Source organism: Tupaia chinensis, unplaced genomic scaffold (genome assembly GCF_000334495.1).
Source record: "Tupaia chinensis unplaced genomic scaffold, TupChi_1.0 Scaffold144642_1, whole genome shotgun sequence".
In the NCBI taxonomy this organism is placed as follows: Eukaryota; Metazoa; Chordata; class Mammalia; order Scandentia; family Tupaiidae; genus Tupaia; species Tupaia belangeri.
The window spans coordinates 386,451-400,233 of record NW_006204503.1 but is presented as its reverse complement, the minus strand read 5'-3'; the positions used below and the strand labels follow the sequence as shown (position 1 = coordinate 400,233).

At 40.7% G+C, this 13,783-nt stretch overlaps 1 protein-coding gene across 3 annotated transcripts in view; it reads left to right on the top strand.

Annotated features, from left to right (window-relative positions):
* Nucleotides 1–13,783, top strand: part of INTS2 (integrator complex subunit 2) — a 72,052-nt gene that overhangs the window by 16,418 nt on the left and 41,851 nt on the right. For all 3 annotated transcript variants that reach the window (XM_006167216.3, XM_006167217.3, XM_006167218.3), the window contains exons 8-11: nucleotides 1,907–2,133; nucleotides 6,388–6,513; nucleotides 12,347–12,418; nucleotides 12,504–12,618. In XM_006167216.3, the coding sequence (XP_006167278.1) occupies nucleotides 1,907–2,133; nucleotides 6,388–6,513; nucleotides 12,347–12,418; nucleotides 12,504–12,618 (540 nt within the window). The remainder of the gene's footprint in view (nucleotides 1–1,906; nucleotides 2,134–6,387; nucleotides 6,514–12,346; nucleotides 12,419–12,503; nucleotides 12,619–13,783) is intronic.

Below are 13,783 nucleotides of genomic sequence, written 5' to 3'. Positions count from 1 at the left end.
GAGAGAGAAGGAAAGTGAGAAAGCAAGCTGCCAGGTCTGGGACTCAAACCATGGTCGGCTATGTGGGAGTCCAGCAGCTCAACCACCATATCACCTCCTGGCCCCTGACACCGATAGTGTTAGTAAAAAAGGTGAGGGGCCAGCAGGTGACATGGTGTTTAAGGCTCTGGACTCCCACACGGCTGACTGGTCTAGTCCTGGACCAGGTGGTTTGCTTTCTTGCTTTCCCTTTCTCTCTGGTAAAATTAAAAGAAAATAATATGAGGCCGGCAGGTGGCATGGTGGTTAAGGGCATTGAACTCCCACATGGGTGACCATGATTCGAGTCCCAGACCTGGTGGCTTGCTTTCACACTTTCTCTTTCTTACTCTGTCCCTCTCTGGTCAAATTAAAATAAATAGAGTCAAATAAAATAATTCTTAAAAATAAATAATAAATGGAATTAAATACATAAATAATTCTTGCTGTCTCACTTTGTCTTTCTTACTCTGTCCCTCACTGGTGAAATTAAAATAAGTAAAGTCAAAATAATTCTTAAACAAGATAAAAAAATGAAATTAAATACATAAATAATTCTTTTAAAAAGGGCAAGTTTATCAGATTTTATTTAGAAACACTAACAATAATAACTATTCTAAATAATAATAGCCTTTTATTATTATTTCATATTTATTATCTTGGTTTGTTCATTCACTTGTCTGTTTAACGGACATTGAGTGCTTGCTGTATCTAAGGAATATTGTTAGGCTCTGCAGAGTAGGAGAGGACTAAGACATACCTGCCTGAAGAGCTGTCAAGTTATAGACTTGTAAGTGCTTAATTACAACAGCCTTATCAGGTAAATGTGGTTAATAAAATACTCATTTTCTTGTCATTAAGGGAATGAGTTGAAGAGTTAAAACTAATAAAACTGGGGCCAGCAGGTAGTATGATGGCTAAGGACCCTGGACTCCCACATGGCTGACAACAGTTCAAGTCCTGGACCTGGTGGCTTGCTTTCTCACTTTCCCTCTCTCTTTTTCTTTCTCACTCTGTCTCTCTCTGGTCAAATTAAAGAAAGAAATAAAAATTAATTAATTAATTAAAAACAAAAACAATATCCTAATAAACCTAACGATATATAACCTTCTATTAGTGTAGCTACAGTATAAGCCCAAGATCTCTCCAAAATTTGAACACTTTCTTTTATGCTACATGATGTATTTGAAAGTACCACTTAAGTAATTTTTTACAGTTCAAATTGTCATTTAGTCTTCCCTTTGTAGCCTATTTTATTAGGCTGAATATTTAAAGAATTATTCACTCTTTACTTATTTAAATTTGACCAGAGAGGAACAGAATGAGAGAGAGAGAGAGCGAGAGAGAGAGAGAGAGAGAGAGAGAGAAAGTGAGAAAGCAAGTCACCAGGTCTGGAACTTGAACTGCAGTGAAGTGGGCCTTGTGGGAGTCCAGTGCCCTGAACCACCACACCATCAGCTGGTCCCTAGGCTGAATATTAAACAATTTGAGTATTCTTCAAACGAACCAGTGGATTTTCAATTTACTTGATTGTTAAAAATGGATCCATTTTAAGTGTTTAAATGGGGAGCTGTGTTTCAGCTTTCTTTTTAAAAAAAATTTGATATAGGGCTTATGTGCTCATTGGAGAGAGGCAGAGAGAGGGAAGGTGAGACAGGAGCCTCAGAGGAAATGACCATACTACAGTCCCTTCTTCTCCATCCTCCTGTTGAGATTTTGGGTATGGATGCACATGGGTACAAGCCATAGGTCTGGGACCCCCACTGTGCAGCTGGCCATGTGGGATCCGGCACCTTAACCACTGTGGCACCTGCTGCTCTGTTGAGCTTCCTTCTAATTCAGTAAATGCTCTTAGTTTGCTTCCTTTTCTGATTTATATTTCTTACAGAGAAAAAGGGAGACCAGCAGTTCTGTCCTTTGGCAAATGAGAAGGCAGCTTCTTCTGGAGTTGATGGGCATTCTTCCCACAGTAAGAAGTACTCGCATTGTGGAAGAAGCTGATGTGGAGATGGAGCCCAATGTGTCTGTGTATTCGGGGCTGAAAGAAGAGCATGTTGTGAAAGCCAGTGCACTCTTACGTCTGTACTGTGCTTTGATGGGGATCGCTGGACTCAAGTATTCAATAATTTGATTTTTAATTTTTTGTCATTTTGCTTTCTTGTTTTTAATTCCAAGAAAGTGAGCCAAAGGCTTTTTATTCAGAGGATTTGGGTTTTCTATTAGGCTCAGGTAGTGGTCTGCCTATATCAAGAATGAAGTCCTAAGTTCATTCCTGACAGGGTTGTATTCATCTGTTTTGGTCTGATTATAAATAGAATTACTAAATAACAGGAGGGACCAGACAAATGTATCAGTTTCTGATCACAGTGTAAGGAAACTTATGCTTTCACCACTGCTTGACAAGACTATAGTGAATGATCTGTGCGTGAATCATCCTTTACTTGGCCCATGTAGCTAGTTGAAGTAAATGTCTCCTGTGTTTTCTTTTACAACTGAAATTGTAAATTATTTAGAATTCACACGATATAATTATTAAGCACAAGATTTCTTATTTAATGACTGCATTACATCTTTTTGAATAACATCTTCGATCGTTATACAAATAGCTCTCACTTTGCCTGTTTATGATAATCTTGAATTCCAGTTGCCACAACTGAGTTATGTATTAGTTGTTCCTCAACATGGTGAACATTTCAGTTACTATGATACATTAGTATCATATCAAATAATTGTATGAAGTGTATATTGTGTGGGTGTGGTGGTTAAGATAGCTGGATCTCACCTGGTTGACTTTGTGGTTCAAGTCCTGGACCTCATGGCTTGAAAAACACAGCAGGCACATGTGCACATATGTCCAAAATCCTGAGAGGTGAATTGAGGCAAAGGAATTGTGGGTAGAATACCCCTGGGGGATAATTTTTCACTTTCTCACTCCCTCTGTCTCTCCCCAGTGAGTGCACATGCCTTACACAAAAACTTAAGAAAAACTAAAACTTGGCTGTGAATCCTGTAGGCCACATATTACTATGTAAATAATAGGTATACATCATGATCAATGATGCATGGCATCACTTTTTTTTAAGAATTATTTTATTTAACTTTATTAATTTAGTTTAATTTGACCAGAGAGGGACAGAGAGAGAGTTTTAAAGTTTGGCGATGACTGGTTACTCTATGCCTGTTATTTGATTTATGCACAGACAACATAGTAGTTAGTTGCATTGCTTCTTTGTCTCTCAGTGGTAAACCTATGTAACATTTTACAAAAATGGGTAATGGAAAGAGGGACTTGACCAGTAAAGATCAAAGTGTTGAGTAAAGAAACAAGAAGTGATAATTCTTAAAATGACATTTGAACCAAACATAAATGGAATATATAGCTGCCTGACAAGTTGACACTGCCACCATTTTTTAAACATTTACAAACATGTTTTAGAAATTATTTAATTAAATAAATTAATTAATCTTTATTTTAAATTTGACCAGAAAGAGATATGGGGTGGGGGGGCAGTAAAAAAGCAAGCCACCAGGTCCAGGACTTGAACGATGGTCAGCTATGTGGGAGTGTCCAGCCCCTTAACCACAATGCTACCTGCTGGCTCTTGACACTGCCACCATTTAAGACATCCCAGGTATTACGTAGCCAGAGGAACTCAGTGAAGGTGAACTTGTCAACATAAATGAGAAAAATGTTTGTGACAAAAGGATAAAGATACCCTGGGGACCAGCAGTTAGCGTAATGGCTATGTCGCTGGACTCCCATATAGTCGATAGCAGTTTGAGCCTCAGACCTCATGGCTTAAACTCATGCCGGGCACGTGTGTGCGCGTGCCCAAGATCTCAAGAGGAGAATGGAGGAAAGGGATTGCAACGTGGCCATCCTCCTGGGGGGATGATTTCTCACTTTCTGTCTCTCTGTCTCTGTCCCTGTCTCTCTGGTGAGCACATGCACCCTATATCAAAAACCTCTCCAAAAAAAAAAAAAAAAAAAAAGATAAAGCTATCCCAGAGGATATGATATTGGCAAAGAGCTTTAGATTAAAGTTAATGGATCCGTTTTAAGTGTTTAAATGGGGAGCTGTGTTTCAGCTTTCTTTTTTAAAAATAATTTGATATAGGGCTTATGTGCTCATGGGAGAGAGGCAGAGAGAGGGAAGGTGAGACAGGAGCCTCAGAGGAAATGGCCATACTACAGTCTCTTCTCCTCCATCCTCCTGTGTTTCCTCCTGAAACACAGCTCCCCATTTAAACACTTAAAACGGATCCATTAACTCTCAGATATTTCATTATTGAAATTGCAAAGGATAAATTGTTGAAAGCTGATCCAAACATAAAAGTGAGGCATAGAAGAGATGCTCAATCCTTACTGTAGGTTTTTTTTGGTTATTTGTTTGTTTGTTTTTTAGGTTTTTGCCGTAGGGTATCAATTATGCTTTCCAGAGAGGGACAGAAAGAGGGAAAGTGAGAAATCACTCCTCCGGAGGGGATTGCCATGCTGCAATCCTTTTTCCTCCATTCTCTCCCAGGATTTTGGGCACCTGCTTGCACACACCCATGGTGATTCTCAAACTACCAGTTCTTGAACCACAGTCGGCTATGTGGGAGTCTAGTGTCTTAACCACCATGCCACCTGTTGGCCACATTAATTATATGTTTTACAATGAAAAGAAAGCAAGGGCTATTCAAATTACTCTTTTTTAAAAATTATTATTTAATTTTATTTAGTCATTTATTTATTTTAATTTGACCAGAGAGAGACACACAGAAAGAGAGAGGGAAAGGGAGAAAGGAAGCCGCGAGGTCCGGGACTCGAACCATGGTCGGCCATGTGGGAGTGTCCAGCACCTTAACCACCACGCCACCTGCTGGTCCCCACAAATTACTCTTAATAAGGTTTTTATAAAGAAACAAGACTTAATTTCCCAGTGTTTCTATTGTTTTCAGTTACAGAGTACTGTGTAAATATTATTTTACTGTTTTTTTCATTTTCCTATGAACTGTAGTTAACAGTTTTTAATGTTTTGACAAAAAAATTAAAGGTCACAGTGCAATTATAATTTTCACAATTGATTTTGTTAAATAATTATTTTATTTAACTTTATTTATTTATTTATTTATTTTAATTTGACCAGTGAGGGTCAGAATGTGAAAAAGAGAGAGAGAGAGGGAAAGTCAGAAAGCAAGCTGCCAGGTCCAGTACTCCAACCACAGTCAGCTATGTAGGAGTCCAGCACCCTTAACCACTAAGCCACCTGCTGGTCCCCAATTGATTTTTTTTTTAAAGAGGTTTTTGCCATAGAGCATGTGTACTCACTGGAGAAAGAAAGAGACAGAGTGATAAGAGAAAGTGAGTAGTCAGTCACCCCACACCCTCCTGGGAGATGGCCATGTTGCAGTCCCTTCTTCATTCTCCTGGGATATTGGGCATGCATTCACTTGTGCCCAGTGTGATTTTCAGGTCAGTAGGTCTGGGACTTGAACCACAGTTGGCCATATGGGAGTCCAGCGACGTAATTATGTCATGTGCTGGCCTTCAATATTGATTATTTTTTTTTTTAGAGAGAGAGATTTTTGCTATAGAGCATGTGCACTTGCCAGAGAGACAGAAAGTGAGAAATCACCTCCTGGGGATGGCCACACTGCAGTCCCTTCTCCGTTCTCCTCTTGGGATTTTGGTCATGCATGCACATGCACCCAACGTGAGTTTAAGCCACTGGGTCCAGGACTTGAACTATGGTTGACTACGGGGGAGTCTAGCAACATAACCATTAAGTCATCTGCTGGTCCCTCCTTACCATTGATTACTAAGACCATGTTGCACTCTTTGAGCTTGCATGGTTATTTATTTATTTATTTATTTTTGGAGAGGTTTTGCTACAGGGCGGGTATGCTCCCCAAAAAGACAGTGAGAGACAGAGAGATAGAAAGTGAGAAATCACCCCCCCAGGGGGGATGGCCACACCACATTTCCTTCTCCTCCATTCTCCTCGAGTTCTTGGGCATGCACACACATGCGCCCGGCATGAGTTTAAGCCACCGGGTCCAGGAGTCGAACTGTGGTCGACTACATGTGAGTTGAGCAATATAGGCATTACGCCAACTGCTGGTCCCACATGGTCATTTTTATGCACACTACAAAATGAGAAAAAGTAAGGACTGCTTGTATATGTGTCTGAGGTAAACTGGTTTAGTTGTAACCTCTCAACAGTTTTGCTTTTGAGCATTTAGGATGTTAATGATTTCAGCAATAGCGAAGTATCATTATAAGGTTTCACATTTACATCTGAAAGTTTGAATAGTTGGGAAGTTCACTTTTTTCTCTCCCCCCCAACTAAAAAATGTAAAGCCTGATTACGTATTCCTTTTTAGACCAACTGAAGAGGAAGCTGAACAATTATTGCAGTTGATGACAAGCCGCCCTCCTGCCACACCAGCTGGGGTTCGCTTTGTTTCACTTTCCTTTTGTATGCTGCTGGCCTTTTCTACGCTTGTCAGGTACCTTACTAAGTTGCTCTGTTCCAAGGTGTACTTTTATTTATTTATTATAATGTGTTTATAGCATTACAGTAAGTGCTTATTACAAAAACTAGCCTAGGTAGTTCTTTTAACATATATAGATCTTTTAACATACACATGTATCTGGCATGTTTTTTATGGTGGGGGCATACCACATATGTACCCATAATGTTTTTAAGCTGCCAGATCTGGGACTCCAAATGCTCAGTTGGCCATGTGGGATCCAGCCACTTTAACCACCACGCTACTTGGCTGGCTTCTTGGCATGCTTTTTAAGCTGCCAGTTTGGGACTTTAACCATGGTAGTAAACCATTTGGGATCCAGCCACCTTAACCTCTATGCCTGTGGCTGGCCCTCCTTTATTTCTTTTCCTTTCTTTTCTTTTCTTTTTTTTTTAATGCCAGAGGGCACATGTGCTTTTCAGAGAGAGAAGAAAAGAGAGGGAGGAAGCACCTCCCAGTGGGGCATGGTCATGCATAGTCCCTTCTCCATTTCTTCATCCTGTCAGGATTTTGAATGTGCGTGCATGTTGTAGCCAGCATGTTTTGTAAGCTGCTGTGGCTGGTACTCAAACTGTGGTCCATCATGGTGTATCTAGCTCCCTTAACCACTAGGCATGGGCCCAACCCAAATAGTATACATTGCGTGCCAGTCATTTTATGCTTATTTATTTTATTTATTTATTTATAGAGTTTGGCCATAGGGCATGTACATTTGCCAGAGAGAGAGAGAGAGAAAAAGACAGAGAGAGAAAGTGAGAAATCACCTACCGGGGAGATGGCTATATTGCAATCCTGTCCCTGGGCACACACACATATGTGCACAGTGTGATTCTCAAGCTGCCAGATCTGGGACCCAAACCATGGTCTGCCATGTGGGAATCCAGTGCCTCACCATTATGCCACCTGTTGGTCCTGGTTATGTAACGTTATCAAAGTTTCATATGCACATTGCTTAAAGGAGTCAAAATAGTTTTTCAAGATTTAATAATGCCAGTAGCAGTCTTCATTCACCTCTTCCCTGTTTCCCTCTTCCAGAGGCAATGTCTTTTAACTCATTTAGCTGATTATTTTGGGCTTTACTATTGAGTTGTCAGGAAAGTCATGACACATTTTTGCATAGAAAAATATGTCACAACTTTCTCTACAACCCAGTATCTTCAATAATATGTTGGTATTTTATTTTTAGGTATTATTCGTTTAGAACCCACTATCTTTCTCTCTTTCCTAAACACATGTACATCCTTCCCTTCCTCCTATTTTCCTAGTATAGTTATAATAAATTTGATTATATCAACATATGGTGGTTTTTTTTTTTTTTTTTTTTGAGAGATTTTTGCTATAGGGTGAATGTGCTCAACAGACAGAAAGTGACATCCCCAGAGGAAGATGGCCATGCCACAATCTCTTCTTCCCCATTCTCCTCTCGGGACTTTGGGTACACATGCACATGAACCTCACATGAATTTTAAGCCTCCAGGCCTGGGAATCCAGTGATGTAACCATTACACCATCTGCTGGTCCCAACATATGGTTGTTTATACCATTATGATTATATAAACAGTACTCGGAGCTCATCCCTTTACTGTGCACGAGCATGCTAGAGAGACAGAGAAGTCTTTCCCCTACATCAGGGCATGGACATGCTACAATCTTTTTTCCTCTGTTAGTCCATCCTGCCAGGACTCTGGGCGTGTGATTGCATCCACCCAGCATGTTTTACAAGCAATCAGATATCATGAGATCCAGCTTTCTCTTTGTAGCACTCAACTGCTCTGCCATGAAGCCAGCCCTAAGATTTGTTTTTATTTTTCAGCCACAAATTCTGTTAAGCTGTTGTGACTTATTAAATAGATAGTCTTTCAGTTTCATCCTGAGGAAATCTCCTGGGACATTTTGACCTGCCCTAGTTAGGACTGGTTATCTGGCGTACCTGGTGGTACACAACTCTCTTCCTGGAATTACTCTTCACCATCCTTCTGGGGACTTGCTTCACTTCTCCTTTGTTGGATCTTCTGTTTCCTGAATCTCATGTCACATCATTTTTCTTTTACTTTTTAATTTTGCTTCTTTTTTTAAAAAAGGTTTATTTATTGGGGCCAGCAGGTGGTACAGTGGTTAAGAGTGCTGGGCTCCCACATGGCTGACCACGGTTCAAGTCCTGGACCTAACAGCTTGCTTTCTCACTTTTTCTCTCTCTCACTCTGCCTCTCTGGTCAAATTTAAATAAATTAACCAATAAATAAGGTTAAAGAAAATAATTCTTTTAAAAAATGTTTATTTATTTAATTCCATTTGTTATTATTATTTTTTAATTTGACCAGAAAGAGAAAGGTAAAGTGAGAAAGCAAGCTGCCAAGTTCAGGACTTAAACTGTGGTCAGCCATGTGGGAATCTAGCACCTTTAATCACCACGGCACCTGCCAGCCCCTCATTTTGCTTCTTTAGAATGTGTATGTAGGAGGTAAATTTTTTCAGATTAGTTATTTCTGAAAATGGCTGTTTTACTGTGACATTTCATTGATAGTTTGATGTAGTGCAGAGTTCTGAATTGGAAATAATTCCTTATGAGAGTTTTGAGGATATTGCTCCATAGTTTTTGTTTTTTAATTAAAGTATTATTTCTTTAATTTGGCCAGAGAGAGAGAGAACACAAGCTGCCAGGTCCAAGATTGAACTATAGTTGGCCATGTGGAAGTCCAGTGCCTTAACCACTGTGCCACCTGCTGGCCCCCACTCCATAGTGTTTTAATTCCCAGTGTTACTAAGAAGTTTGACGTTTTTCTGTTTGTTATATTATTTTTGATATGGAAACTTACAGGCTTCACTTTTTGTACCTAGGGTTTTCTAATTTCTGGAGATATGCCTTGATCTGATTCTCTTTTCCTCTATTGTTCTCAATATTCAGTAAGACTTTTTTGAGGGGGGCTGAGGGGGAGAGGTTTTTGCTATAGGGCACGTGTGCTCGCCAGACAGAGAGAGAGAGACAGAGGGACAGAAAGCGAGAAATCACCCCCCGGGGGGATGGCCACACTGCAATCCCTTCTCCTCCATTCTCCTCTTGGGATCTTGGGCATGCATGCACATGCACTCGGCGTGAGTTTAGGCCTCTGGGTCCGGGACTTGAACTGCGGTCGACTATTTGGGAGTCCAGCGACATAGCCATTACACTAACTGCTGTTCCCTCAGTAAGACCTTTTAACCTAGAAACTCTTGTTCTTCATTTCTAGGAAATTTTCTTGAATGAATTTGTTGGTAATGTCTTCTTTTTCAGTTTTCTTTGTCTAAAATATCCTTTTATTTAGAATTGGACTTTTTGAGGGGCCAAGAGGTGGTGTGATATGGTTAAGGGTGTTGGACTCCCACATGGCCGAATGTGGTTCAAGTCCCAGACCTGACAGCTAATCAGTCAGTTACAATCCAGTGTCTTAACCACCACACCACCTGTTGGCTCCCTTACTTATCTTTTTTTTTTTTTTTAAGAGATTTTCACTGTAGGGCGCGTGTGCTCGCCAGACAGACAGAGAGAGACATAGAGACAGAAAGCGAGAAATCACCCCCCAGGGGGGATGGTCACGCCGCAATCCCTTCTCCTCCATTCTCCTCTCGGGATCTTGGGCACGCACACACACGCGCCCGGCGTGAGTTTTAAGCCCCCGGGTCCGGGACATGAACCACGGTCAACTACGTGGGAGTCCAGCGACATAGCCATTACGCTAACTGCTGGTTCCCAAAATAAATAAATTTTAAGAAAGAATAAAGTTAGATAATTCTTTTTTTAAAATAATTATTTTATCTAACTTTATTTATTTTAATTTGACCAGAGAGAAACAGAGAGAGCGAGTGAGTGCACATACCTTATAGCAAATTAAAAAAAAAAATCTGTAGAACCAATAAATAATTACTTAAAGAAAAAAAGAATGATTTATTTATTATTTTTTAATTTGACCAGAAAGAAACAGGGAAAGAAAGGGAGAGTGAGAAAGCAAGCCACCAGATCTGGGACTCGAACTGTAGTTGGATATAAGGGAATCCAGCACCTTAAACACCACACCACCTGCTGGTCCCAAATTTGTATTTTAATTGCACTTTTCCATGAACTTTTTTTTTTCCAAAGGATTTTTTGTTACAGGGTGTGTATACTCACTGGAGAGACAGAGAGAGAGAAAGCAAGAAATCACCCCCCAGGGGAGATGGCTATACCATAATCCCTTCTCCTACATTCTTCTCTTGGGCACACATGCACACATGCCCAGCATGAGTTTTAAGCTGGTAGGTCCCAGACTTGAACCGTGGTCGACTGTGTGGGAATCTAGCAACATAACCATTACTCCATCTGCTGGTCCATCCATGAACTTTCAAATTCTACCTCAGATACTTCAATGATTTTTTAAAGTGTATTTATGGAGTTATAAAATTATTACCATAAATTAATTTTAGAACATTTTCAAATCACTCCAAAAAGAAGGTGCTTTTTCTTCCTTTTAGGGTTTGTTCTCAACTTTTTCTTTGAATAGTATTCTTTTTTTTTTTTAATTTTTTTTTTTGAGAGGTTTTTGTGATAGGGTGCATGCGGTCGCCAGACAGAGACAGAGAGACAGAAAGCGAGAAATCACCCCCTGGGGAGATGGCTATGCCACAATCCATTCTCCTCCATTCTTCTCTCGGGATCTTGGGCACGCACGCATGCACATGCACCCAGCGTGAGTTTAAGCCACCGGGTCTGGGACGCGAACCACGGTCGACTACATGGGACTCCGGTGACATAGCCCTTACACTAACTACTGATCCAATAGTATTCATTTTCTAGTTAAAAGGTGTTTAATTTTTCTGAGATGTTTAATATTTCTTGATTGTTTATATGTAAGAGTAGCAAACTAACAAATGGATTAGAACTACTAAATGCACAGGTGGGGTCTTTGGGAACTTGTAGGGTGATCAGAGTCCTATCGAAGACTGTTGTGTTGCCTGGAGAGTGAAGGCTTGTTTAGAAACCCATAGTGAAGTTAAAAAGTGAGAGTGAAGGGCTCATAGCCTCTAGTATAATCATTCTTTTATTCTCCTGCTATCAGAATGGTGCTCCAGATATGCAAGAGCTCCTCGACTTACGGTGAGGTTATGTTCTAGTAGACCTATCATAAATTGAAAATGTTATGTAAAAAATGCCCAAAATCCCAAAAGGAGGGAGATATGAAGGAGAAGGGATTGTGGTGTAACCATGCCTCATGGGGGGTTTGTTTTCTTCCTTTCCCCATCTCTCTATCTTTGTCTCTCTCTCTCTTGCTCTCTTTCTCTGTTAAGCATGTGCACCCTCTGGGAAATTAAAAAAGCACTAGAGGGACAAACAGATGGTGTAATGGTTATGAGGCTAGACTCCCATGTAGTCTGCCGCTGTTCAAGTGCTGGACCCAGCGACTTAAAACTCATGCTGGGTGCTCGTTCATGCGTGCCCAAAATCCCAAGAGAATAGAGAACAAGGGATTACGGCATAGCCACCCCCCTAGGGTGTGATTTCTTGCTTTCTGTCTCTCTGTTTCTCTCTGTCTCTCCAGCTAGTGAATACACCCTTTAACAAAAATCTCTAAAAAAAAAATTGGCGAAGTCCTCATTCTTGAGCTCAAGAACTATTTTATGGTAAGCTCAATGACAATGAATGGCCAATGACAATTAAAAGCAAGCAAGTAATCAGGACTTGATATTTTTAAGATAAAAAAAAATTCCTACAAAAGATAATTTCAGAATGCTTTCTTATTTATATCCCCTATCCCCCATGTCTGACTTGACCCATGACATTCTGGTATGTTTTATGTAGTACACCTGAACAGGAACAGCTAATGGTGGTGTGGCTAAGTTGGATGATAAAAGAAGAAGCCTACTTTGAGAGGTAAGCTGACTTAATTTGTTTCTGTTACCTAAAGAAATTTTTCTTCTCTCTTTGAAAATTTGTGTTTTCTTTTTTGTTTCAACAGTACTTCAGGTGTCTCTGCTTCTTTTGGGGAGATGTTATTATTGGTGGCTATGTACTTTCACAGCAACCAACTTAGTGCTATCATTGATTTGGTCTGTTCCACTTTGGGAATGAAGGTAATTTTATCTTCTTTCTAAGAGAAAGTATTTCTAAACTGGACATTTCGTTGTTGTAGTGTAAATAAATTGCTTTCAGTTAAGTAGTTTTAGTAGTTTTGTTTTGTTTTTTGGCCAGAGGGCATATGTGCTTGCCAGAGAGAGACAGAGCGATAAGGGAGAGGGAGAAAACACTCCCCCACCCCCAAACACATGGGGGATAGCTATGCCATAATCACTTCTCCATGTCTCTCTTTTGGGATTTTGGGCATGCATAAGTATGTATCCAGTGTTTTTCTCAAGCCACTGGGACTGAGACTTGAATTGTGTAGTTGGCCATGTGGGATTCAGCTGCCTTAGTCACCAGGCCACAGAGCTAGCCCAGTAATTTTAGTAGTTTAATAGTTAAATCTTTTATCAGGTGCTCTTAGAAAAAAATGCATTTTTTGGGACCAGCAGTTGGCATAATGGCTGTGTCGCTGGACTCCCACGAAGCTGACTGCAGTTTGAGTCCTGGACCTGGTGGCTTAAACTCATGCCGGGCGCATGTGCTAGCGTGCCCAAGATCCCAAGAGGAGAATGGAGGAGAAGGGATTGCGGCGTGGCCACCCCCCCCCCCGGGGGGGGGGTGATTTCTCACTTTCAGGCACCTATGCCCTTTAGCAAAAACCTTTCCCCATTAAAAAAAAAAAAAAAAAAACGAACAGAAAAAAAAAAGCTTTTTTGTTTTTTTGGACAGGTTTTTGCTATAGAACACGTGTGCTTGCCAGAAACAGAGAGACAGAAAGCGAGAAGTCATCCCCCCCAGCAGGGGATGGTCATGCCACAATCCCTTCTCCTCCATTCTCCTCTCAGATATTGGGCACACACGCACATGTGCCCAGCATGAGTTTAAGCCACTGTGTCTAGGACTTGAACCACGGTCGACTACATGGGAGTCCAGCGACATAGCCATTATGCTAACTGCTGTCCCCAAAATGCAGTTTTTCAAGACTTTTCCCATAGAACACGTGAGCTCACCAGAAAGAGAGAGAAACAGAGAGATAATGAGAGGGAAAGTGAGAAATCATACCCTAGAAGGATGGCCATCCTGTAGTCCCTTCTCCTCCATTCTCCTGGGGCTTTAGACATGCATGCTCATGTGCCTGGTGTGATTTTTCAAGGTGCCAGGTCCGGGATTTGAATC